The sequence below is a fragment of the Nanorana parkeri genome, unplaced genomic scaffold, assembly GCF_000935625.1.
Source record: "Nanorana parkeri isolate BGI_ZX_2015 unplaced genomic scaffold, ASM93562v1 scaffold952, whole genome shotgun sequence".
NCBI classification, from domain to species: Eukaryota; Metazoa; Chordata; class Amphibia; order Anura; family Dicroglossidae; genus Nanorana; species Nanorana parkeri.
Genome location: NW_017307220.1, coordinates 596,192 through 621,015, shown reverse-complemented (window position 1 = coordinate 621,015; position 24,824 = coordinate 596,192). Strand labels below are relative to the sequence as shown.

Below are 24,824 nucleotides of genomic sequence, written 5' to 3'. Positions count from 1 at the left end.
ATCTCATATATATCTATATATATCTATATATATAAAATTTATATTACACATTCACATAACACTTTTTAATGTACAGTTAATTTATTTATATTGCATGTTTTTTTTTATAGCAGGTGAAGTCAACAACAATGAGAAACAAACGCATCTGTGTAGACTGTTCAGATCACTGTGTTGCAGTGAAAAAAGGGGTCTTTGCAATGTTTTCAGCAATAACAAAAAATAGGAATGAATGGTAGTGAATGAGTTATCATATAATTATTTTAAATAGCAATGAAAGTTTATTGCAACCCTAAAGCAGACCTGGGCCCACACTATGGACAATAAACTATTTACATATTATTACTAAGCAGTAAAGGAGCTTTAAAACAAGCCATCCCTAACCTCTCCAGCTGCTTTTAATGTGAGATCGAGAGGAGATTATAGAAAAATTCTATAGGCCTTTGAAACACCTGTTGTATCTTTACATTTGAAGGCGGGCAGCCTGCCAAGAGTCTGGTGCAAATGAAAGCAATAGGGAAAGAGCTTAAAGGGTTCGTTCACACTATGGCATTGTGGTACCACACGTGCAAAGCGTGGCAATGCACATTGAATGCATGGTGCACTGCGGTGCTATTTATTGTAAATTGCACCACAACATACCTTTAGACAGGTTTGTATTGCTGTGCAGTCCACCCTGACCAAGTTCCAGGACACTCAGACCATTCGAAGCTTGCTCTTAGCATCCTAACAAGATACAGGACACCCTGACCATTAGAAGCTCATGCAAGCTTCCAATCAGAGAAGTGCCCACACCTAGGATGCTGGGAGCAAGCTGATAATAGCTGGAGTGTCCCGTAATTTGGCCAGGATGGCCTGATCACCTGGGTGGGAGTTTTCTGCCAGGATTTGGGGATGTTCCACATGACCTAATAAGCTTTTAGACCAAGGTCAATATTATAATTCTGCCCTGCGTTTTTTTTTAACACACTGTGTCCCCTTATACTGCATAGTTAGATTTTTCAAAAAGGAGAGCCTTTAATCAAGAACATTAACCCCGTGTTTTTATAGTAAAACAAGATATTATGTACTGTACTGTATCTCTAAACACTTGGGGGAGCCGTTGTGCAAAAGTCCCATTCCGAAAGACATCTCTTATGCAGCGGAGGTTATGACAGAGCTATGCTTGTGTGAAGTCCAGTCTATTGCATACACACACCTCCTACACCGTGTACATTCCACAGTGCTGTCAAGCGAACGATGACGTCAAGGCTGGTCCACCCTCTCTGATTGGTCAGCGGTAAGATGTACTTCTTTATACTTTAAAAGTTGTCATTCTGAAAACAGGGGGTTCTGGGAGGCGCGATGTACGCATGCAATGCTGCCTTTTCCCCTTGCCTCTGGTTTTCTGGGGACATTGCCAAAATGTAAACAAACAAGCTGGCCTATAGATCTACCAGCTGCTGTTCAGTGAATGAGCAGGGGGAAACAATTATGTGATGCTCATACAAATCGCCCCTCGGGTGCAGAATGTTCAAGAAACAATATATTTTTAGAGCCGTTATGGTAATTTACATTTTATATTCCATTAAAGCCTTTATAAAAGCCAGCTAAGTGGCCAATTACATTTAAAAATGAAAACAGGACTAAGATGCCTCGAGGCATTTGATATGTTAACCTTAGAAGTTTTATAGGCTTGCACGTTCTAATGATTTTATTTGGGTCTGACAAGATTTACTAAAGTTATTAAGAATTTAAAGCGTTGGTCCATTTAGAAACAATATTTCAGCTATAGCTGGAGTCTGGCTGGGCTAAGTCAACCTCTGGCTTCTTATACGTCTTGGAGACTCAAGTGGCAAGATTTCCCTGCTATGGTTCTTGACCACCTTGGTGAGTTCGGAAGCGAAGACAGGATGCCCTATACAAGATCGTACAATTCATGTTCTCACCCCCATGCAACAGCATTAGGTGTCTGACCGGCCAATCAGCAAGCACCAGCACTGTCACATGGGAGGAAATGAGAGCACGTTCCATGCTCCGCCATACCTGGAAGTGCCAGTTTATCTCTGCACTCCTGGTGGTGATTGGAGCAATGAGGAAGTGAAGGGAAGTGTTAGTCAGTGGCGTCACAAGGGGGGTGCGGCCCGCACCCAGGTGACACCATAGGAGGGGTGACACCAAAATGACTGTCATTTTGGTGTCACCCCCCTCTGAAGAGCCGGCCGCTCGGTCATGGACGGAACGCCCGACAGTATCAGGAGAGAGAGGAGGGGACCTGGCGGCATACCTTATCCAGCCGGGTGACTGTCCCCTCCTCTCTCTGCCGGCGTCTATCACCAAGGTAGCCACCGGCAGGTATCAGAAGAGTGCCGCGCGTGCATGTTGACGTCATCAATGCATGCGCAGTGGTGAGTCAGCGGGGTGACACTCGGTAACCGCTCCGGGTGTCACCCAGTTTAGGGACGCCCTTGGTGTTAGTTGCCACAAAGGCCAGCATCAACGTGAAACTGTTCATTCACCATGCATGGGCAAAGCACATGGTAACTCTAAGCCCTCATTCACACTAGTAAAGGCCGGCACATACAGCTGCGTGCACGGCCATATCGCTGAGCTCCTGGGAAGGACAGGTGCTGCCTTTGATTAGTCTGAATATCAGTCTGGATCCCGCAACACTTCTTAAAACTCAATCTTTTAAAAACTGAGCTCATGATATTTCCTCCTGCCCGTGCACCTTCCCCAAACTTTTCCTTTGAGATTGTTAACACAACTATCCACCCCACCAAGGTCCTTGGTGTCATCCTTGACTCGGACCTCACCTTTCTTCCCCACATCCAATCACTATCCAAATCCTGCCGCCTTCACCTTCGTAACATCTCCAAAATACGCCCCTTCCTCACAAAAGAAACCGCATAATGACTCATCCACTCGCTTGTTATCTCTCGTCTTGACTATTGCAACTCCCTCCTCATTGGCCTTCCACTACACAGGCAATCCCCCCTTCAGTCAATCATGAATGCAGCTGCCAGACTCATTCACCTAACCAACCGCTCAGTGTCTGCAACCCCCCTCTGTCAATCCCTCCACTGGCTTCCACTCGCCCAAAGGATAAAATTCAAAATATTAACAATCACTTACAAAGCCGTCCACAACTCTGCCCCCGGCTATATCTCAAAGTATCACCCTAACCGTTGGCACCGCTAATACCAAGACCTCCTGCTTTCCAGCTCCCTTGTCAACTCCTTCCATGCACGCCTCCAGGACTTCTCTGGGAGTCTCTCCCATCCTCTGGAATTTTTTACCCCAACCTGTCCGTCTGTCGCCCACCTTGACTGCCTTTAGGCATTCCCTAAGGACTCATCTCTTCAGGGAAGCTTATCCCATCTCAACCTAACCGCTCAATCATCACGTTCGCAAACAATTCATCCCCACACAGCTCCCTCCTTATGTATCACCTCCCCCTCCCTTTTAGATTGTGGGCCCTCCTTACCATCTTGTCTTGATTTGTATTGTGATTGTAATGTCTTCCTTATAATGTAAAGCGCTGCGCACACTGTTGGCGCTATATAAATCCTGTATAATAATAATAATTAGTACGCAGCCCCCGTCCTTCTCTATGGGAGTACGCGGCCGTGCGCTCACCCCAAGTGCAGGTCCCTACAGGTGCGCGTTTCCTGGCTCAGACGCAGACAGGATCCATCCTGTTAGCGTATGAGTACGGACACCAGCATGGACATGCAGGGCGGGTGAGCGTAGGGTGGCATACGGCCGCGTACTCCCATAGAGAAGGACAGGGGCTGCCCACTAATCACACGCAGCACCTGTCCTTCCCGGGAGCTGCCCCATATGGCTGTGCACGCAGTACGCGCTGACCTTTTCTAGTGTGAATGAGGGCTAAAGCTGAACTCCAGTCAAGTAACTAAATACTTAAGTAAAATACATATATGGGAACTGATTCCTCATAGGATTACCAATTCTGTGCAGCCAGTCTTGTGACCCAGCCACACCTACCAGACAACACAGTCAGATCTTTGACATCCACTGTAGCAGGCCCACAGTTTACCTATGAACACACGCCCAGCAGCAGCACACCTACGAGTCCTTACTGGTGCCCCCAAGACACCTCTAATATAAATACCAGCTTTCTATTGCAGCTTATCCATCCCTGCATTGCACACCTGTCTATGAAGAGAGGAGCCCAGAGCAGGATAGGGATTGGCAGTGCTTTCACTTGGAGAAAATCATCACATATGGAGTATCCCAGGTGCTGAAGCTCCAGGAGCCTAAATGGAACTACACACAAATACCAATATGTACCTGTGTTTAGGTGATTTGCTCCTTCATGTAATATAATGCACCTTCCTCAGGGCTATAATTGCAAAGAGCTGCTGGTAAAGTACACTGCTTTTTGCAACTAGGTCACTAGCAGCACTGTGTTCAGACAGCCCTGAGGAAGGGGATCCTATGTACTGAAACGCATTGGGCATTTCAATACATTTCAGACTGATCATCAGATGTGATTAGCTGCCCTTGTGTCCCTTACTCCAGCAAGGCCCCTTTCACATGGCGTTTGATCAGGTCCACCTGTCATATTTGGAGGCAGATCTGAATAGAAGCTCAATGTTATTCTATGGGCCAGCGGATGTAATCAGACCTGCATCCATTAGGTTCACTTACCTTCGAGTTTGCCAAGGTCTGAAAAAAGAAAAACTGAACAAAGTTCCATTTTGCCAGACCTGAACATTATGGATCGGAGGTAACTGGATGTAAACTGATGCATGTCCGCTTACATGAGACTGCCCATAGACCTAACATGGGTCTGGTTAGTTCAGTTTTTTCCTACATCGCAAGATCCGTTACACACTACTACGATCAGCAGGGGCCTAATGTGAATCAATGAATAAGAATATGGACACCGGCACTCCAAATGCAAGTCAAATACCTCTATTTATTGACGTACATGCAGCAATTTTACACTCAGTGCAACGTTTCGGGGTCTCGCAGGAACCCCTTCATCAGACAGAACAAGTGCCTGATTAAAGGGTTCATGCACGACCCTGAAACTTTGCCCTGCGTGTAAAACTGCTGTATGTACGTCAATAAATAGACGTATTTGACTTGCATTTGGGGTGCCGCTGTCCATATTCTTATTCATGCAATGAGACGGCTGACATCTGTCGACTTCAGTGGCACCCACCTAAATCTGTACGGAGAAGCAGTCAGGAGTGTGATGGATACAAGGACTGCAATCTAATGTGAATCACTGGCACGCAGCAAGGGAAGTCAAAGAAAAGCCAGAAGCTTATCCCCATTAGGAAGAAAGAACCGGAGCACTACAAGGACAACCCACAAATCTTGATTTGAAGTACAATGCAGGTGAAAACATGGAGTCATTGAGCCATTGTGGATTACATTCAGATTGACTTTCCAATAGTAACTCAAACAGAAAAGACAGTATAGTATCCCTTTAAATGTCCAAAATGATGGCGGGGCGGACACTTTAAACCCCTTTTAGAAAACGGAGTGGATATTGGGACAAGCATCTGCGAAATGTTGGCAGAGAGTTAAACACTCATAATGTTAACACTTGTCTGTTAGAAGTACAGAGCAGACACCGGCTAAAGTGAAGATGTAACAATACAGAAGGTTATAATACACAAGTCATGCTGAAGTGTGTAGAAAGACTTGTGAAAAGTAAACATTTATACAAAGCGACTTTGTGAGCTCAGTACTCCAGTATTCACCAAGACTATTAGAATAAATCATCTCCTATAATATCAGAACAGATTATGGGGTAACACCACAAACATTGTGAAAAAATATTGTATTCTGGTCACTGTACGGGGTTAAAATGCAGGTCTGAAAAAAACTCAGTGCATCTCTTGCAGCACATGCACATTTCCCCATGGTTTGACTTTTTAAAAAACGCTCCAAGTACAGAAAAATACCTGTTGATCCTGCCAGAAATCCATTGAGCTTCTGACAACTTTGATGCACTGAAATTCTAAACAGTGTTGTCAGCCCTACCTTCTGGACTACAGAACAAGTCTCCCTTTCCTCATCTCTATAACATAGGAGGGTGTACTGTAATCCAGCAGGGGAGAACTCTGGCACAGCTGACAACATTGTCTAGAATTTCAGTGTAGCAGGGGCAACATTGTCAGCTCACTACAGAAAGTTGGGAGCTCACTGGATGTCTGTTAGGGAAGACAGGTATTTTTCTGTACTTGCAGCATTTATAAAGAGACAGAAAATGATAAAATATGCAATTATTGCAGAGATGTACTGATTGGATTTTCGTATGTTGCACAGACATACAATAAAGGAAGTATCGGAAGAGTAAAAATATACTCTTCCCAATACTTTGCACTGACACATGCTGACTCTATATAAATAGAGCGGAGTAAGCATGAACCACTGATTGCACCGTTCAGTCACTGACACTTGTAGGGAATCACCCCTCCCATCTCTGTTCCTCCAGCGCTCATTAAATAGACAGGCAAGGGAGGGGGCGGGCCCAGTAGGTTCAGGCTCTAGAGAGGAAGAACCAACTGTCAATCAGGCAGTTGGGTGGATCCCGACGATATTTCGTCAGGATCTTTCCCGGCTGCAGCGCACAGTGGCCCACTATATGCCTACTTTGGCTCACAGGAGTACATTAGTACAAATGTGTAGAATTCAAATTCTACAACTGCCTATAGCTTGATAGAAAAAAAGTAACAGTGTGGTTCCATCAGATGGTGTTCTGATAAAGATAGTGGATAATGCGATCCTGGGCATTGGTCCAGAACCTCTTCAGGCTATGATCTGGTGACCTGGAATTTGGTTTACATTTTCTCATGCTCATAAAATCAATCTGTGCCTACTCATGCACTGCAGAGGAGGAAGCTTTCATTTTAACATACTCCACTAGTTTACTCTACATACGTGTGTGTGTGTGTATATATATATAAGTAGCCAGATTATTATGACCCCCCCATCAGTACTGCGTTGGGCCGCCTCGTGACTCCACGAGATGATGAAAGGTGATGCGAGGAATCTGACACGGCACTGTTACCCTTCTGTTGTCTTCTACCAGTCTTGCCCCTCCCCCGTTCTGCCCTAACATTGATGAGGGAGGGAAGGAAAGGAGAGAGGGAGGGAAGGAAAGGAGAGAGGGAGGGAGGAAAGGAGAAAGGGAGGGAGGAAAGGAGAGAGGGAGGGAGGAAAGGAGAGAGGGAGGGAAGGAGAGAGGGAGGGAAGGAGAGAGGGAGGGAAGGAGAGAAGGAGGGAAGGAGAAAGCGAGGGAAGGAGAGAGCGAGGGAAGGAGAGAGCGAGGGAAGGAGAGAGCGAGGGAAGGAGAGAGCGAGAGGGAGGAAAGTAGAGGGCAAGAGAGAGCAAGAGAAAAGGAGAAGAAGAGAGAGAAAGCACAAAAGCAGGGAGATAAAAAGGAGGAAAGAAAAAGAGAATGGCTGGGATTTATTTCGAAGTATAATATATTTTGCCTTGGAGCCCACTGTTTCCAACAGACAGGTGTCAACAAAAGGCAAGCTCTGTACCAAAGCTGCCAAAAACATCAGTGTAAGTAAATGGCCTTTCCCTCCCAAATATTACAGTATAATTTCCATGACAAAGCCCATGTGAAGTGTTCTTCTGTACTTGCAGTGCCATTTGGACTTTGTCTGGGAAATTTGCAATCATTATCTGACAAATACCTAGAAGTGAAATGCTGTGGAGATGCTGTCGTCATGTAGCACTTCCCCACAGATTTATAAAGGAAAATCTAATTAGACTATTTCCTTCCTTCATTTCTTTTGGCATAATAAAAGACTTAAAGTAGAAGTCCAGCCCAAACTTTTTTTCTTTTTAAGTTTGGAATAGAGTGGGGAAGGATTAGGACCTCCGTCATGTTTTTACTGGTTTCTGAGGCTCTGTTAGAGAGATTTTCTCTCAATTACTGGGACGGTAACAATGTGCTCAACAGACAGGAAGGGAGGGAAAATCTTCAAAGGAGATACACAAAAGCAAAAAACTTTCCCTTCTGAAATCATAAAAAAAAGAAACTTTATGTCCGCATTGCTGTTGGAGATTTTCCCTAATTTCCAAACTGGAAAAACCAGTCACTGGGACAGTAAGTGTGGGAAAATCTCTAACGGAGCCCCAAATAGCAGTTAAAACCAACATGGGCTCTAATTAATCCTTTCCCAATCTAAATCTGAAACAAAATTTTGTCTGTACATTCACTTTTTTGGCCACAGATACACGGATATGTAAATGTGCACTATCTGAGCATATGGGACTGGGCGCTGTAAAGACTGAAGGACTAGTTCTAGGGGTGTCACTGTCTGCAAAAGTCTTGGGGACTGTAAAGTTTTTTTCAGTGTTTTTCTAGATACAGTATACATGCAAGATCAACTTAATCCAATTAATGTTTTAACAGCATTGTTTCTGTGTATAGTTCTTGCCTATATATGTAATGAGCCATATTTGCTCATTACATATACAGGCCCGTTTTCCTGCCCGTTTTCCATGCTATGCTTTGTTAATTTGGTGAAAATTTATTTTGCAAACAATGTCCAATCATGTGCAAGGAAAATGTAAACGTTTTTGCCTTAACATGGTTGAATGATTTCAGTCAGCAGATCTAAGCTAAGCGAAAACTCCCTTGCAAAGTCATGAAGTGATATTTGCTCGTCCTTTATGCTTGCTTGGGAGAGGGATCTGGGTCATGGGAGAGGACTCTTGAAGGTGAGTGGAAATAGAGGCAAAATTCTTTTAAGGTGGTATAGGTGACCAGATACGCTTCACCGTATCTTCCCCATAGAAGGTAATGGGTACATACCTTCACACTTGGTGGAGTTGTAATACCATACGACCCTTCTGATTGAAAGTCGAGGAGATCTATTCTGCTGCACAATGCACATCACTCCAGTTTACCCCTGAAATTGCTCTTTTGTCCCTTCTCCAGGGTTTTTACAAAAGCATAAAAAAAAAAAAAAAAGACATGCTACATTTTGTCTAATTGCTGCACGAGTATCTATACCCAGGTGCTGGAAATCTACAGAGGCTCCCTCCTTGGCAACACGGGCAGAAGTTATGAACGAGATAATGAACATGGAGCAAAAGGCAAACATCAGAGGGAACTTCATGGAAAAATCTGGCCTGGTTGGGTGATTTTGTGCTTCTCTAATAACTTCAGAGACCTGCGATCCCCCTGAAGACGTCCTTGGATGACGAAACGCGTCGGGGCGGGGCTATACTTCACGGTACCGCGCACAATCAGGAAGTGCAGAAGCTTTACTCACATCGTGTGAGCGGCCGGTTTTATCGCTTTAACTGTAAGTGGCTACGTTTTTCTGTTTTCATTTTCTTAGTCTATTCCTTGTCCTCTCTCTTTCTCTCTGCTTCTCTCTCTCTTTTTGCATTGTACTAGGTTTCTTTCTCCTTGGTCTGATGCTTTTCCCTTTACCTTTAGATCCTTTTCCTACTCAGGGTTAACTTCTTTTCTATAGATTTCTTGATATGTTTCTTTTCCCATGTCTCCTTGCAGTATATTATACCTCAAAAAGTGCATTATTGTTAAAATTGGCACCAGCATACGACCATGTTCAGGTCCTCTATATCGTACACATGATACTTAGACTGTATGTATAATCAATTCAGTGACTCTGTTTACACTGCATTTACTGCTTCATTCTGGTTTCTTTGTTCTAAGAACTTGTGATAAAACTTTGGCTAAATAAAAAGGGGGGGGGGGGGGGATCCTGATTTGAAGTGCGGGTTTTTGACATGAAGAGGTTTCCTGATCTGAAGGAGGGCTTGTAATATGAAGTTGGAATCTGATGTGAAAGGAGGGAGCTCTGATGTAAAGTGGGGCTTCTGATGTGATGAGGGCTCCCAGTATGGGAAGGGGGGACTTTGATGTTAAAGAAGGAAGCTTCTAATGTAAAAGAGGACCCTGATGTGAAAGGGGCTCATAATTTGAAGGGGAGATCTCTACCTATTTTGTTGCATGGGGTCCCCCCTTAAAATCCCTTCCTGAACCCTAACTCGGATTAGAGTCTGGTATGGATTTTGGATTAGTCACCCATCATTTTTCAACATTTATGTTTTTTATGTGTTAGACTGCGGTGAGTCGAGCTTTTGCAAAGGGGGTTGTGACTGTAAAAAGGTTGAGAAAGGCTGCTCTGGGGCCACTCTACATATTTCTATATTTATTATTTATTGGGAGAGCCATCATGAACAATTGTGAACCGTACATTAAAAATTACTTTCAAGTTAAATACTGCAATATCAAATTCAAATAGAACTCACAAAAAATTCAGTATACACCACCTAGCCAAAAAAAAAAGAAGTCGCACACTCTAATATTCCGTTGGATGGCCTTAAGCTTTGATTTATGGCATGCATTCGCCGTGACATTGTTTCGATAAGCTTATACAATGTTACAACATTTATTTCCAACAGAGTTGCATTCATTTTTCACCAAGATCTTGTAGTGATGATGGGAGAGTCGGACCACTGTGTAAAGTCCAAGGATTCTCAATGGGGTTAAGGTCTGGACTCCGTGGCGGCCAATCCATGTGTGAAAATGATGTCTCATGCTCCGTGAAGCACTCTTTCACAATCTAAGCCCGATGAATCCTGGAATTGTCATCTTGAAATATGCCCAATGTGCCATCAGGGAAGAAAAATTCCATTGATGGAAAAACCTGGTCATTCAGTATATTCAGGTAGGCAGATGACCTCAGTTGCCAGATGAAACATATTAATCACTGCAGTAATTATCCAATGGAAGGCTCTGACCTATTTGCTTAGCTAAATCCAGGTGGTGACTTTTTTTGTTGGCCAGGCACTATATTTCCTTTTTAACGCTAAACTAAAACCATTGCTACAGAATATAGTTGTGTGTTCATTCAAAAATCTGGATTCCACAGTTGCCTATGTCTACATAATTGAGAATCAGTCATAGAACTGTGACACCAGTGTTTGAAATAGGATGGGTGAATGATTTCAAGAAGGAAAACATGGGACAAACATGTCTTAACCCTTGCAGTGGGGCTACCCCTGCACTGCAAGGGTTAAGTGCTCATTTTTGTCTAAGTGAAAAATAACTAAGCAATGGTATGTCCCTCTGCATCCTCCTATACACAGTGTATTGGATGTGATGACTCACAGGACCTGCAGCAGCAGAGGGGGGAGAGAGGCTGGAAGGACCAGTTTAACAGCCAGCCGTTTACAAAGATTGGGCGAGTACAACTTTTTTTATTTTTGCATCCAGACAAAAACGAGCACTGAAAACTTGCAGTGCAGGTGTAGCCCACTGCAAGGTTTAATAAAAGATTTTCCCGGAGTTCTTCTTTAATCACCCTAACTTTGTAAAGAAGCATCAAAAACCTGTCTTAAAGCATAAACGACTGAAGTATTTGAGTGACAAGACATAAGCCGTCCTGTAGGCCGTAAACATTACCAGACCCATGTGTAGAGTTTATGAAGCAAGACTTGCCCGTGCTGTACAATGTGCAGGTCAGACCGTATCCACGCAGCTATTCACAGTTATGTTTACTGATACTCATAAATCCCTTTATTATATCCACTCCGATTACCTCTCATGGTCACACAAGTAAGATATGCACAATAATAAAAAAAAAACTTGTAACTGAATTTACTAAATGTTTTTACAAAAAAATAATTTTCAAGTTATGAATTACTTACCATCATGGCGATAAGTGCACAAATGTAGCTCTGGCTGAGAATAACGTTAACCAGCAGAACTGGTGATAGGTCTCTCAGGGCCTTGAGTTTATTACCTGTCAGAAGAAAACATTATCAAATGGGATCATCAGCAGTGTCTCTTGGTTGAAGCAACTAATGCATTTTTCCTTTAGTTACTAGGAACGGAGGACAGGGCTGAAGCCTCAAGCTTCTCCCTCCCTGGCTCACTTCACTTTACTGAATAAAGTGATAGTTAAGTCAATATTAAAGTCACATACGATGGATGCTGGTCATTGCTGTTTAAAAGTGTTATTTTCCTGCAGAATTAACTTGTCCCCCTGAGCACTAAACCAGCAGCTATATAATCACAAAGGAGCAAGTAATGCCCCTGCTGCAATTGGTGGCTCAGGAGGGGAACATGTTAGTGAAAGTTTTGCATGGGCTTGGGCGAACTTGGTTTGTACCAAGCCTCCCGCACATCATTACTGGTAATCCTGAATAACACACTTCCTGTTCCTGGGTGACTACGTTCACTCCTCCATTGTATCTATGGAAAAGGACATTGTACACACTCAGGATGGACTTCAAACATTTTGTTGATATGGTCTGTGGAGGAGGTCCAGCACTCCCTGTGGAGGGCTGCCATCCCTGGTGAAGTGGTTGGTGATAATATCATGGGCCAAGTGATTTCTCCGGTTGCTAATGGCGCTGAAGATTTCATGTGACTGTGGACTTAAAACATGTCTGCCTATGTTCATGTGGGTACTGGGGTAAGTAGAAAAACTGAAAACATTGCTACAAGTTCAGCTCACAGGAAGTGACAAGGGCACAGCATGTCTGGCAGTATCAACAGACATTTTCTGTACTTCCTAAAAAAGGTTATTGGCCTTAGGGCCCGTTCACACCAGATGCAGTGCGTTCCGGCCCGATTCTGTCCAGAACGCACTGCCTCGCATTGTGGCCGGCTCAATTTTTTGTGGGGCAGGAGGGGGCATGGCGGGCCACTGAAGTGAATGGCACCGTAGCCACGCCCTCCGGCCGCACGGGATCGCAAGGTACATTATGCCTGCGGTCCGGTCCGATCAAAATGCTGCAAGCCGGAGGGCGTGGCTACGGTGCCATTCTCTTCAATGGCCTGCCACGCCCCCTCCTGCCCCACACAAAAAGTGAGCCGGCCGCAATGCGAGGCAGTGAGTTCTGGCCAGAATCGGGCCAGAACGCACTACATCTGGTGTGAACGGTCCCTTAAAAAGACAAACCTAATGCAGCCACCACATGTAAGGACTGGTAAGCTGCGATATTACACTTTTGTACTTGAGTTTAGTTTTGATTTAACGGTGCACATATCAATGCTGGGCAGTTCCCCATTCAGTTTATCAGTTTTGAACAGTGAGAAAATGAAGGTGAAATCTGTTTTTACTAACACGTAAAGGTTAGAGATTTATGTGCAACTATGGCATAAAACGTTCATACAAATGGTCATGAATTATGCACAAAACACGATTTGCAGCCAGTACTATGAACTGGTGCATGAAAACTGTTTACAGCTCGGCTTTGGCAGTCAGGAAACTTAGCAGAAAGGCGGAAAGTGGAAAATGCCATTAAAAACTGACCAAGAAAAATAACTACAGGAAGAGTTTTATTTAAATCAACACAGAGCTTTGCTGGTAAGGTTAGAGAGAGGTGGGTTAGTAACTACCTGTTTATAGCAGCAATAGGGCCCCAGGTTTCAATGATTGCCCCATTAGCCTCGCTATCCCAGGAATCAGGATTCTCCTCCCAGTAGCAGGCCTGGTACCCCAGAGGACCCCCGGGGCCACATTCCTATCCCACCAGCCCCCTCAATCGATAAGTCCGGGGCCCTCGCCCTGCCCTCGTGCCCGGACGTCCCCTCTACAGCTGGGACAGATAGATCCTACATAACGCCCAACTTAAATCTCACAACTATCTTTTACCTGCTGCCTCACGGAGCTCTGACCCGCCCTGATCAGACTCGTTTCCCCACTAGTTAGTCCCTGCTGCGCCCACTGTGCCACAAGGACTCTGAACCTCGGTTCAACAGTTAGTTTTCTTAACCCTAAGGGTTCCCGTCTTGTTTAGTCCTCCCCACTCGCTAGATCCCTCTCAGTGTCCCCCCTTCCCGCCTGTCTTCGTCTGTGTGTTCCCCCCCCATTGTCACCCTACCCCTGTCGCCGCAAAAAACAACGGTTGGGACAGCAGCACTCTCTCCTCACACAAATCCACGCGTTGGAAATCAAGCACAAACAACGACAGGACCCCTCCCTTCTGGCCCAATTCCGCACACTACAGGATTCCCTACGCTCCCTATACATGGACAACGCGAAAGCTACACTAGCCAAATGCCGCCGACATTTCTACGAGTATGGCAACCAGTGCAGTCGCTCCCTGGCACAAGCCCTTAGGCAACAACGCTCCCGCACATACATCCCAGTCATTAAATCAGCCTCGGGCAGTATATGCCACCTATCGGAAGACATAGTCTCAGCCTTCCGGGATTACTACCATAATCTCTATAATCTCCCCGGTCCGCGGGATCCCCAGGCCTTGACGAGGCGACAACGTCGCATTCGGTCCTACCTGGAAGCTTCCACCATGCCCACCTTATCCCCTGAGATACGTGAACCCCTGGAATCTCCGATATCGTCCATGGAACTTGACGCAGCCATAAAACAAACTAACACAGGTAAGGCCCCGGGCCCTGACGGGTTCACCCTTTTATATTATAAAACCTTTCCAGAAATATTACACACCCCCATGCTAGAGGCCTGGAACGCGGTGAGAGAGGGAGCGCCCATGCCTGGAGATGCTTTGTCGGCCAACATAGTAGTAATTCCCAAGCCAGACAAGGATCCCGCGGTCTGCCCGAGCTACCGCCCGATATCCTTACTAAACGTAGATACTAAACTATTGGCCAAGGTCTTGTCCATGCGGCTGCTCCCGCACATTCCCCAATTGATCCACCCTGACCATGCGGGGTTCGTCCCTTCCAGGGAGGCCCGGGACAACACCACCCGAGCCCTCAACTTGATACTCAGCCCTGTCGAAATCCATCCCAAGTTTGATAGTATCCATGGACGCAGAAAAGGCCTTCGACAGGGTCGACTGGTCTTTCCTTCGACTCACGTTGGAGCACGTGGGGGTGGGTCCGGGTATGCTCGCGTGGATTTTGGCCTTATATTCCCAGCCAACTGCTAGGGTCTGTGTCAACGGAATGTTGTCCGCCTCCTTCCCGATATCCAATCGAACCAGGCAGGGGTGTCCCCTCTCGCCCTTCATTTTTATCCTGACTCCGGAGCCCCTGCTACGAACCATTAGAGCTCACCCTGACATCAGGGGATTGACGGTGGGGGGGACCACCCACAAGGTAGAGGCGTTTGCCGATGACCTATTGTTTTTCATAACTGAGCCGGTTACCACGATGCCCAACTTACTCGCAGTACTACGGAGCTACGGTGAGTTATCTAACTATCACATCAACATCAGAAATCGACGGCTCTCAATCTAACGGTTCCCCCCCCCCCATGTTAGCACGACTCACATGGAACCTTCCATATCAGTGGTCTTCCACATCAATCAAATATCTAGGGGTCCACCTGCCTCGACACCTCACGGACACCTACAGTCTTAATTTTCCCCCACTATTACAAAAGGTCAGGGCAGACCTACAAGGGTGGTCTCGTTCTACGTTCTCCTGGACCGGGCGTTGCAACATCATTAAACAAAACATCCTCCCACGCTTCCTATATCCCTTCCAAGCCCTCCCAATACGGATCCCACGGGCCTATTTCCGGTCCTTACAGGCGATGGTGTCCAATTTTATTTGGGCCGGCAAAGTCCCTAGAATCCGACTACCGATCCTACGATGCCCTAAAGCATCGGGTGGATTAGCTTTACCTGACTTTCACATCTACTACGTGGCGTCTCACCTCTCCCGAGTGATAGACTGGTGCCGTCATGGTGACACCAAGCCATGGATCAAATTAGAACAGTCGATGACCCAAATTCCATTACCAGCCCTGCCATGGTGTAAAGGGCCTATTCCCAGAACAACCAGAACTCACCCGACGATGGGAGCCACCTGGCAAGTGACCCAACGGGCTTTCGATAGGCTACAAATTTCAGTCTCACCCTCACCCATGCACCCGATCATAGGCGACCCCGGGTTCTCCCCTGGTCTAGAGGATGGAATGTTTCGCCGCCTCCTGACAGGGGACAAATTCAGGGCGCTACATTTTTTGGATGGACAAAACTGGCAGGCACTAGGCCCCTCCTCGACCGACCCTGACCTGAGAAACTTAGGATCCTGGAGATGTTTACAACTGACGCACTACCTGTCCTCCCTCCCAGTCCCATCTACCTACGCACGGAACCTCTCAACCTTCGAACAAACATGCATAGACTCTGGACCGATAGCTAAAACGCTCTCCCTGTGTTACCAGGTCGCCCTCACCAAGGACCTAGAACCACCACTATATTTCATTGACCAATGGGAAAGGGAGTTGGGGATCCAGCTCCCACAGGAGGACAGAGTCCGTTTGTTACGATACTCCCTGAAGTCATCCATCTGCAACAAATACCAAGAATTGGGATTCAAAATCCTCACGCAATGGTATAGAACCCCTCATAAGCTCCACAAGATGTACCAAGATGTACCTGACACGTGCTGGCGCTGTGGCTCTTCTCCGGCGGACATGCTCCACATCTTCTGGTCCTGCCCCAGAGTGACCCCGTTCTGGTCCCGGGTCCGAGCGATAACCAAAAAATTCACAGACCACGACGTCCCCCATGAAGCGGCATTCTTCCTCCTCCACCACAACCACTTCCCGCCTAAGAGTTACTCCCGATCGGTTTTGATCCACTTACTGAATGCTGCCCGAGCATGCATACCATTACTTTGGAAACAGGAGACTCCCCCCTCGGTCCAACTCTGGTTCGCCAAAGTTAACGACATCAGGCTCATGGAGGACCTCACCCGCACCATCAAGGGCACCTCTTCCAGATTCTCGACCACCTGGCACTATTGGATAGTTTATACCACCTCTGCAGAATATCGAGAGATTATGGAGTCCTGAAATCCAGCGATGACACACTGAGATCTTCCCCTTCCTACCCCTATCCCCCGGTCGTGTGCTCCCCTCCCACCTTGTCAGTACTGTTACCCCCTACCCTTACCTTCCTTAGGCCAACCTTGACGTTATCCCTATCGATAGCTGGTAATAATCCTACCCCTGTTGGGGCAAGCTACCAATTCCGGGTGGGTGGGACCCCTGAAGGTCGACTGACGTCGCCGGGCGGCCGCCAGCGTTGGGTCGACGGGGGTCACACCTTCCCCCTGGATAATTGATACAGGCCTATACCACACATGTACCTAGAGGACCATCTGGAATCGACCACAGGCAAGGTAGCAATATAGTTGAGCGCGGATGCCCCAGGGTATCCCGGCCGCTGTATAGCCGGTCAGGGTTCCAATTGAGGGATCACCTGGACTTGCCTCAATGGAGGGACTTCACTACCCGCCTATTGGAACTCCTCACAACTCATTCACGCCACAATCTACCCGGATGGGATTAATGGGATATGGAAGGTTGTTTCTTATATATATGTGCCGCTCTTTACCTTTGTCATATACTGAATGTTTTATATGTCCTGTTCGTACCCGGACCTGCGTGTCCATATAGGTACACCCCTAAACTTTGGAAACTTGAAATAAAGAATTTTTTTTTTTTTAAAAAGACAGGAGGGGGAAGCCAGCAGACATACAAGCATTTCCCACTCCAATTACAAATGGCAAGATGAAGACAACATCCTCTTATGTCTTGCAGGCACCTTCATTCTAGCCACATGCACTGCAATTTTCAGCCAATTTCAACCACTTTCAATCAGCATTCAGTCACAAAAACCACTGACCAGATCAAGGCAACCTGCCACCAGCACATGGTAAAACCATTGGTGGCAGGTTGCATTCCTTCCTTTGGCCTCCCCCCCCCCACCTTGTCAGTACTGTTACCCCCTACCCTTACCTTCCTAAGGCCAACCTTGGCGTTATCCCTATCGATAGCTGGTAATAATCCTACCCCTGATAGGGCAAGTTACCAATTCCGGATGGGTGGGACCCATGAAGGTCGACCGACGTCGCCGGGCGGCTGCCAGCGATGGGTCGACAGGGGCCACACCCTCCCCCTGGATAAATTGATACAGGCCTATGCCACACCTGTACCTAGAGGACCATCTGGGAATAACAACAGGCAAGGTAGCAATATAGTTGAGCGCGCGTGCCCCAGGCTATCCCGACTGCTGTACAGCCGGTCGGGGTTCCAACTGAGGGATCACCTGGACTTGCCTCAATGGAGAACCTTCACTACCCGCCTGTTGGAGCTCCTCACGAATCATTCACACCACAATGTACCCGGATGGGATTAATGGGATATGGAAGGTTGTTCCTTATATATATGTGCCGCTCTTTACCTTTCTTATATACTGAATGTTTTGTATGTCCTGTTCGTACCCGGACCTGCGTGTTCTTGTGGGTACGTCCGCAAACATTGCAAACTTGAAATAAAAAAAAAAAAAAAAGAGAGAGGTGGGTCAAACATTATACTTTTTAGTTTCACTGCATGGATACAGCAAAAGGCCTTCACTGCATTGCACTTCTGTATGCCTTTAAAGCTAACCTGTGCTAAGAGCATGTTAGCTTTAATGCCCCCCCTTGTCCCAAGCAGCCCAAACTCACTTTTTCCCTGCTACCCCACTAATCTGTTAATCCGCTGGCAGCGACAAAATATACCCATAGTTCTGCGTATGGGGGAGAGTTTACCCATCCCTTCCTCCTGCATGACAGCACTGGTCCTTAGCCAAGCTCTGTTACATGGGGATCCTTAGCCCTGTGCTGGCTCCAAACTGCATTAGGCTTCTACAGGTCTTTCTCTTATCACTGCCAGCACCTAAACGGAGCAGCAAGGGGGCGATGAAGGTGCCTTTGGGGAAAGGGCATGAAAGAAGAGCTCCGTGCAAATAAAAAACAACATACTTTTGCAGTGAGGCTACCCCTGCGCTGCAGAGGTTAAATGCTCGTTTTGTCTAGGGGGCTCAAATAAAATAGTTTCACATACCTGATCCCATCACCTGCAGTGGTCAGTGCTCACCTCTCTCCCTCCACTCTGGCTATGGAATGTCCCTCAACACCAGGTCAATGGACCTGCACAAGAAGTGATGATGTCAACGGTCCTTAGACCACTGGAGCGAAGGGGAGAAGAGGCTGAGGCGACCGGTCTAGCAGTCTGGAGGGATCCAGGATCAGGTAAGTAATTCTGCTTTATTCCAGCCCCTGGACCAAAGTGAGCACCTAACTCTTGCAGTGTGGGGGGTAGCACCACTGCAAGGGTAAGATTTTTATTGCCCTGAGTTCTTCTTTAAAGTAAACCCAATACTTTGATCTGTATAGGAAAAGCAACAGGTTCAACTTTCATGCCCTTCCTTACTTACCATCAGTATCAATAAAGTTACCCTGTCAGTGTGGGAGCAAATTCAACTAAGCCAAGCTTGTAAAAAAGGAACAGCAGCCTGTGTATTAAAACTCCATTGCATACCATTAGCTAGCTGCTGCAGGTATTCAACGCGACACTTCCACATAATGTTACTACAGGATGTAGGAGTCAGTGGGATGAAGTACAGGGTGCGGCAAGCAAGCAGGTATTCAACACACTTGGAAGTGCCAGATACGTGCAGCAGCTGCAGATCAGCATATGGCTAACATATGTATCACAATAAATAGCCTTAACAATGTATGCCAATGTCTTAAAATTGTTATTCAGTGCAGTTTATATTTATATACAGTATATGTAGATGGAAGAAAGCTGTGCAATACATATGCAGGTTCTGCTTCCTTAGGGATTGTGCTTTACAGAAACCTGAGGGCAGCCATCTTAGAACTTTCCTTCTAAAATTACCCTCTTGCCTCCATATTTGAGTCACTGACCCAGGAACACGGATGTAGATGAGAATTTCTAACTTTTCTGATCTGCATGCTTGTTCATGGTTAGCCATTGGACCAACAGGACTAAAAGGCTACTGGACGTTTCAGGAGGTCATCAGTAACAGTCCCTGTATTTCTCTCCGTACAGGTTTCTGATCACTTTCACAAAAAAATGAGATGAGTAAGGGCCTGTTCACATGAGTTTCAGGTCCCGATCTGCAGACCCGGTGCTACGGATGCAGTGCGTTTTTCATGCGTTCCAGTAAAAAAACTGGAGTGGAACTGTTAGTATGTTAGCTGCAGTGCGTTTTTGACGCGTTTGCGTTTCCTGACCGTGCAAAATGTGACATGCAGTATTTTTCTGGCGTAACCTGAACGGACTGCGCACGTGAGAACTGTAGCCCATTAAACACATAGGGATACATTGGGATGCATTTTGCGTGCAGGAGCGTACGGATCAGGTCAGCACACAAAACGGACGTCGTGTGAACAGGCACAAGTTTCCTTTTATACCAGACAAGCATCACTCAACATGTACCATATGCACTTGGTTCCGGTATACAGAACACAGTACAGAACATCGTGAGAAAAAGTATCATGCCATCATCACCCTATAAAAAATGACTGATGATGTAGAACATAAAGGAAGTGGTATATATTGCCCATTTCTCTTTTCAACAGTTTTACAGTAAGAAGACATTTGTTTTTGATGTTTAGCATCCTCTCCTCCACCCCCTTTAAATGATAAAAAAAAACTTCTCTGTCCTCTCGGGAATCCACGTTGAGGTGGCCCTACGAGTTATTTATAGGACACAGGTGCACACTGGGAGTCTGGATGCCAAATGTAAAAGAATAGCCCCACTGTGGTGACTGATAAAAGGCAAGTAAACAAGGTTTCAATTAGTAGTTAATATTTCTCTTTGAACTACTATTCCAGATCCTCCTCTTGGAACACAACAGACTTGCTGAGCGAGTTAAGCCTCATGCTGGACATCATTTGTGAAATGCCACAAAAGAGGACCCCTTTGGGACATTCTTGTACAGAAACTAGCCGACAACCAATGGCTGTTCAGCAGCTGTAGACAATTCCCAGAATGCTCTGCTTAGCAGAACCTGAAGTTAGGCATTTGTGTGACTGAGTCATTCTGCTCATTACACTGTATTCAGCCCCATGTTTAGGGAGTGATTGACAACAGTCAACAATTTGAACTAAGCACAATCCTTCTTATTTAGTTTTGGACAGAGCGGGTAAGAGATCCTAAGGTTGTATTGCCATCTGTGCCCCTATTGGGGAGATTTCTCCTCTCTTACAGTAAAAACTGGAAACAATGGGAAATCTCTCTAAGGCCCCATTCACACTGAGCGACATGGGTATTGCGCGTTTTTCCACAAAATTTCGTGCTGAACGGCTTTGAGCTACATTGCGCGATATTGAGCGACAGTGCACATTTTATCGTGCTATATAGCGCGTTTTTTTGGGCAAGACTTCGTCACTGCTACATTGGGCTGTAATCAATCAACAGCGATCTTGAAGTGACATCATTCTTTCCTTACATTTTGCAGTGCAAAAGTAACCCTTCTATCGCGCGACCAAGTTACGCAATATCGCCGGTAGTGCGCGATTTCGCGCGACACCATTGAGTCTATTGGGGCCGAATCGCGACATCCGTCGAAAAAAGGGTCATGTACAAACGACGAGCTACAGGCGACATTGAGCTTTGAGATGTGAAAAGCTCCATTGGAATGCATTGGACAAGCTACATAAATCGATTTTGCAGCGGAAATCGCACGATACACTGCTCAGTGTGAACGGGGCCTAACAGCAACACAGACAAGAACATGTACACATTTGTAGTAATGCGGGAAAAAGTTAGAACTTTGACAAATTTGTTGTGCCTTCCGATCCTAATGAAAACGTTATCCCACGTGTGCAAGGCCGGCCTATTCACACCAAATCCAGATCATCTCCACACCAGATTGTTTCCGGAACCAAAATGCATCCTAATCTTTCCCTATGCTATTTCTGGCCTCTGTTCACACCAGCGCAGTCCGTTCCGGACCAGACCAGACAAATACTGCTTGTCTCATTTTGTCTGGTCTGGAAAGCACTGGAACTGCGGGCAGGTTCACACCATTTTCTGGACCAGATCTGCTCCGGAAAATGGTGTGAATCTGCCAAATAGATAGCTTGTTGCCACCAACAAACAATCTGTATTTGTCTCAATTGTAATCCCATTTTATTGTAATGTAGAGCTTATTCAAAAAGGCACTTGATCATTCACACACTACAGGTAATCACAAGTTTTATATATCCCTATGTATTTATTGAAAGCATTATACCAGGGTATGTAGTAAAAGGTGGCTGGATAACATGAACGGTAAAATCCTGCTGATCTTCTCCCCATGCTTCACTGTCACTTGGCAACATGGGCTGTAGAATAAAGAGGGTGGAGAGGACATCAACATGGAAAAGAAAAACCTCTTAATATAAAGTATTTGGGTTTACAGCAAAAACTGAAACTCACCTTAGTCTCCTCCCCAAAGCGGTTCCTTTCTTTTGGCCATGATTCCACCTTTGCCATTTCCAGGTCCTCCTTCAAAGGCGCTTTAGTGTCACAAGCTTCAACCTGGACATTTTCCTGCTTCTGAGAAACAGTCTATAGAATACCAGCAAGGATTAAGAATCAGAACATTAGATGAAAAAACACGGCTATGCCCTGTGCAGGCCACAATAGTAAAATGAGCACACCCGAGGCATGGCATTGTATGTAATTTTGACAATATGGGTTTTTGTTATAACTGCAATGACAATTAAAAAATCCCTCTCATGAACAGTAAACAGACGCGCCGCAGCAAAACCATTTTGCAAATTAAAATTATATTTTACATTTACCCACTGTAAATACATGAATTTGGTTTTAGCATCAGAGAGAGACATGAACTTATCAGTTTGTTGTTGTCCCCCCCACTGTCCAATTAGCAAGCTAAGGTGGGTTGAAGACATCACTGTATTCCTTTACTGCGACAGTAAAAGTGATACCATCCTCCTGGTTGTGCTGTCTGGCAGGACAGTGTAAACTGCAGGATTTATTGGACAGAAAGGCAAATCCTTCTGCACATAGAGTAGCTCTTTTATTTGTATTTTATCTGTGTATCTAGAGCCTTGGTTCTCAACTGGTGGGTCGTGACCCAAAAGTGGGTCGCGACCCCCATGTTCAGTGGGTCGTCACATGCCTTCCACTTTTCTAGGTACGAGACTCCTTAGCCTCCTCCCGGCGCAGCACCGTCCGTTCTCACGTCGAGCAACCAATCATAGTTACATAGTCAGTCAGAAAAGAGACACAAGCCCATCGAGTTCAACCTATAGAGACCTATAGAGAGAAACATTCAAAATATGCTGCCCGGCGCTGCGTGTCAGCTTGAGGTGGGGTGGGCTGGAAGTTTGGCCCCAAGGGAGCTCCATCCATACGTGCATTGCTTACAGCTCCCCCGTGTGCCCTGTAGGGGTGCCTGGACTGGAGTGACATGACATTCTGGCTCCCGGCACCTCTAGAGGGTGTGTGCAAGGGAGCTGTCCAAACAATGCACAGAAGTCCAAACTGGACCCCAGGTTGAGGCTCCACTCCAGTTCCCATAAGGTAGGGAGACTGGGTGGATCTTAAAAAAAAGAAAAAAAATTAATTATAATTTTTTTTGGGTGTGTGTGTGTGTGCGCGCGCGTCGGTGTGTGGGGTTGTGTGCGTCCATCAGTGTTTTTGAGGGTCCGTTCACACTAGTACACATTCCCATGCGATTAATGCACTGTACCATGCAATCGCACCTACTGCGCATTCTATGTGGAAGGTGCGTTGCCATTAATTTGAATGACACCCCAAACGCCCCTCCCACCCACAGTCCGATCGCCTACACCCGAACGCCTGGTACTGCAATGCCGTGCATTCCAGTGCGGTGCGACTTGGGTCGTGACTTAGTTACCAAGGACAAATGTGGGTCCTGAGGTTACACAGGTTGAGAACCGCTGGTCTAGAGGTTTGCCTGGGATTTAGCTTTAACGCTTCTAGAAATGGATCAGCTAAAAGGTGGTTTTTAGGGGAAGCATCACTACTGTAGTATTAAAAGAAAAATCCCTCCCCAGCTGATCATGTCCAATGGTTAACACTCACCCTTACACTGCTGGGCTTCTTCAGCTTCTTCAGCTTCAACAAGGAGATGACCGAGTAGTAGAGCAGCAGCAAAATTCCCGGGTTCACATAAACTGGCCAGTCATGGCTCTGGTTCAGAATGAGCTCATCAAAGCTACCCGTGCAGTTGCCGTAATTAACAATGTCATGCAGGCCAAATAGTCTGCAATAAAAAGCCTGTGTTTAGAGACACATGTATATTCATACACATACAGTTACAGAAGATTTCTGAAGAGGAGCATAAAAGACTAATACATGATACAAGTGACCTTATCTAAGCCAAGACAATACATTATTCACAAACGAACCAGCCATCATATACGTGAATCGCAGCACATCCTTATTATAAACATGAAAACAAAAACAAATGGGCATTAGGACTTTTCAGGTGCTACATCGATAGATTACACAAAAAATATTAAAAAGCAGTAATCCAAAAGGCCATAAAATCAATGTAAAAAATCATTGTCTTTGTGAATAATACTAAACTGATTACTTCCACATACATACTGGTGTATGGCACCAGGCAGCCAATTCCAAATGCAGCATGTGTTCGGAATTGGATTGTATGCATATGCATTATGTATATAATGGGGATGTAGTGCGATGGTCCTATGGTGGCTGGTCCGCTCGTGTTTTGAGCAAATCCGTCAGAAAAATAAGACGGTGAGAAAAAGAGAGGTTCAAACTCTTTCCTGTCATCTTAACCATAATTTTCATCTAATGCATAAAGAGTATTCTCTGCTGATATTGGGTCTCCCTGATGAAGGAGGTAGAGTTATAGCCACCGAAATGCACTGGCTTTCCAACCAGTTTGTCATTGGAATAAACTTGTATCTGGACTAAAATACGATGACAGGATGCTTTAATTCTAGATTCACTCATCCCTATCACAACCCAAGGTGACCGTGGAATACTTATGGTCTGTAGAAGCTGCCAACCCAATATTCACATTCTCCATATTTACACCACTATTGGATAAT

General features: G+C 45.8%; 1 protein-coding gene across 1 annotated transcript in view; it reads right to left on the bottom strand.

Annotated features, from left to right (window-relative positions):
- The window catches only part of PIEZO1 (piezo type mechanosensitive ion channel component 1), a 190,125-nt gene that overhangs the window by 61,442 nt on the left and 103,859 nt on the right, over positions 1–24,824 (bottom strand). The window contains 8 exon segments of the mRNA XM_018566479.1: positions 11,668–11,762; positions 12,132–12,214; positions 14,720–14,989; positions 16,125–16,252; positions 18,194–18,237; positions 22,001–22,091; positions 22,186–22,317; positions 23,824–24,004. Of these exon segments, the coding sequence (XP_018421981.1) occupies positions 11,668–11,762; positions 12,132–12,214; positions 14,720–14,989; positions 16,125–16,252; positions 18,194–18,237; positions 22,001–22,091; positions 22,186–22,317; positions 23,824–24,004 (1,024 nt within the window).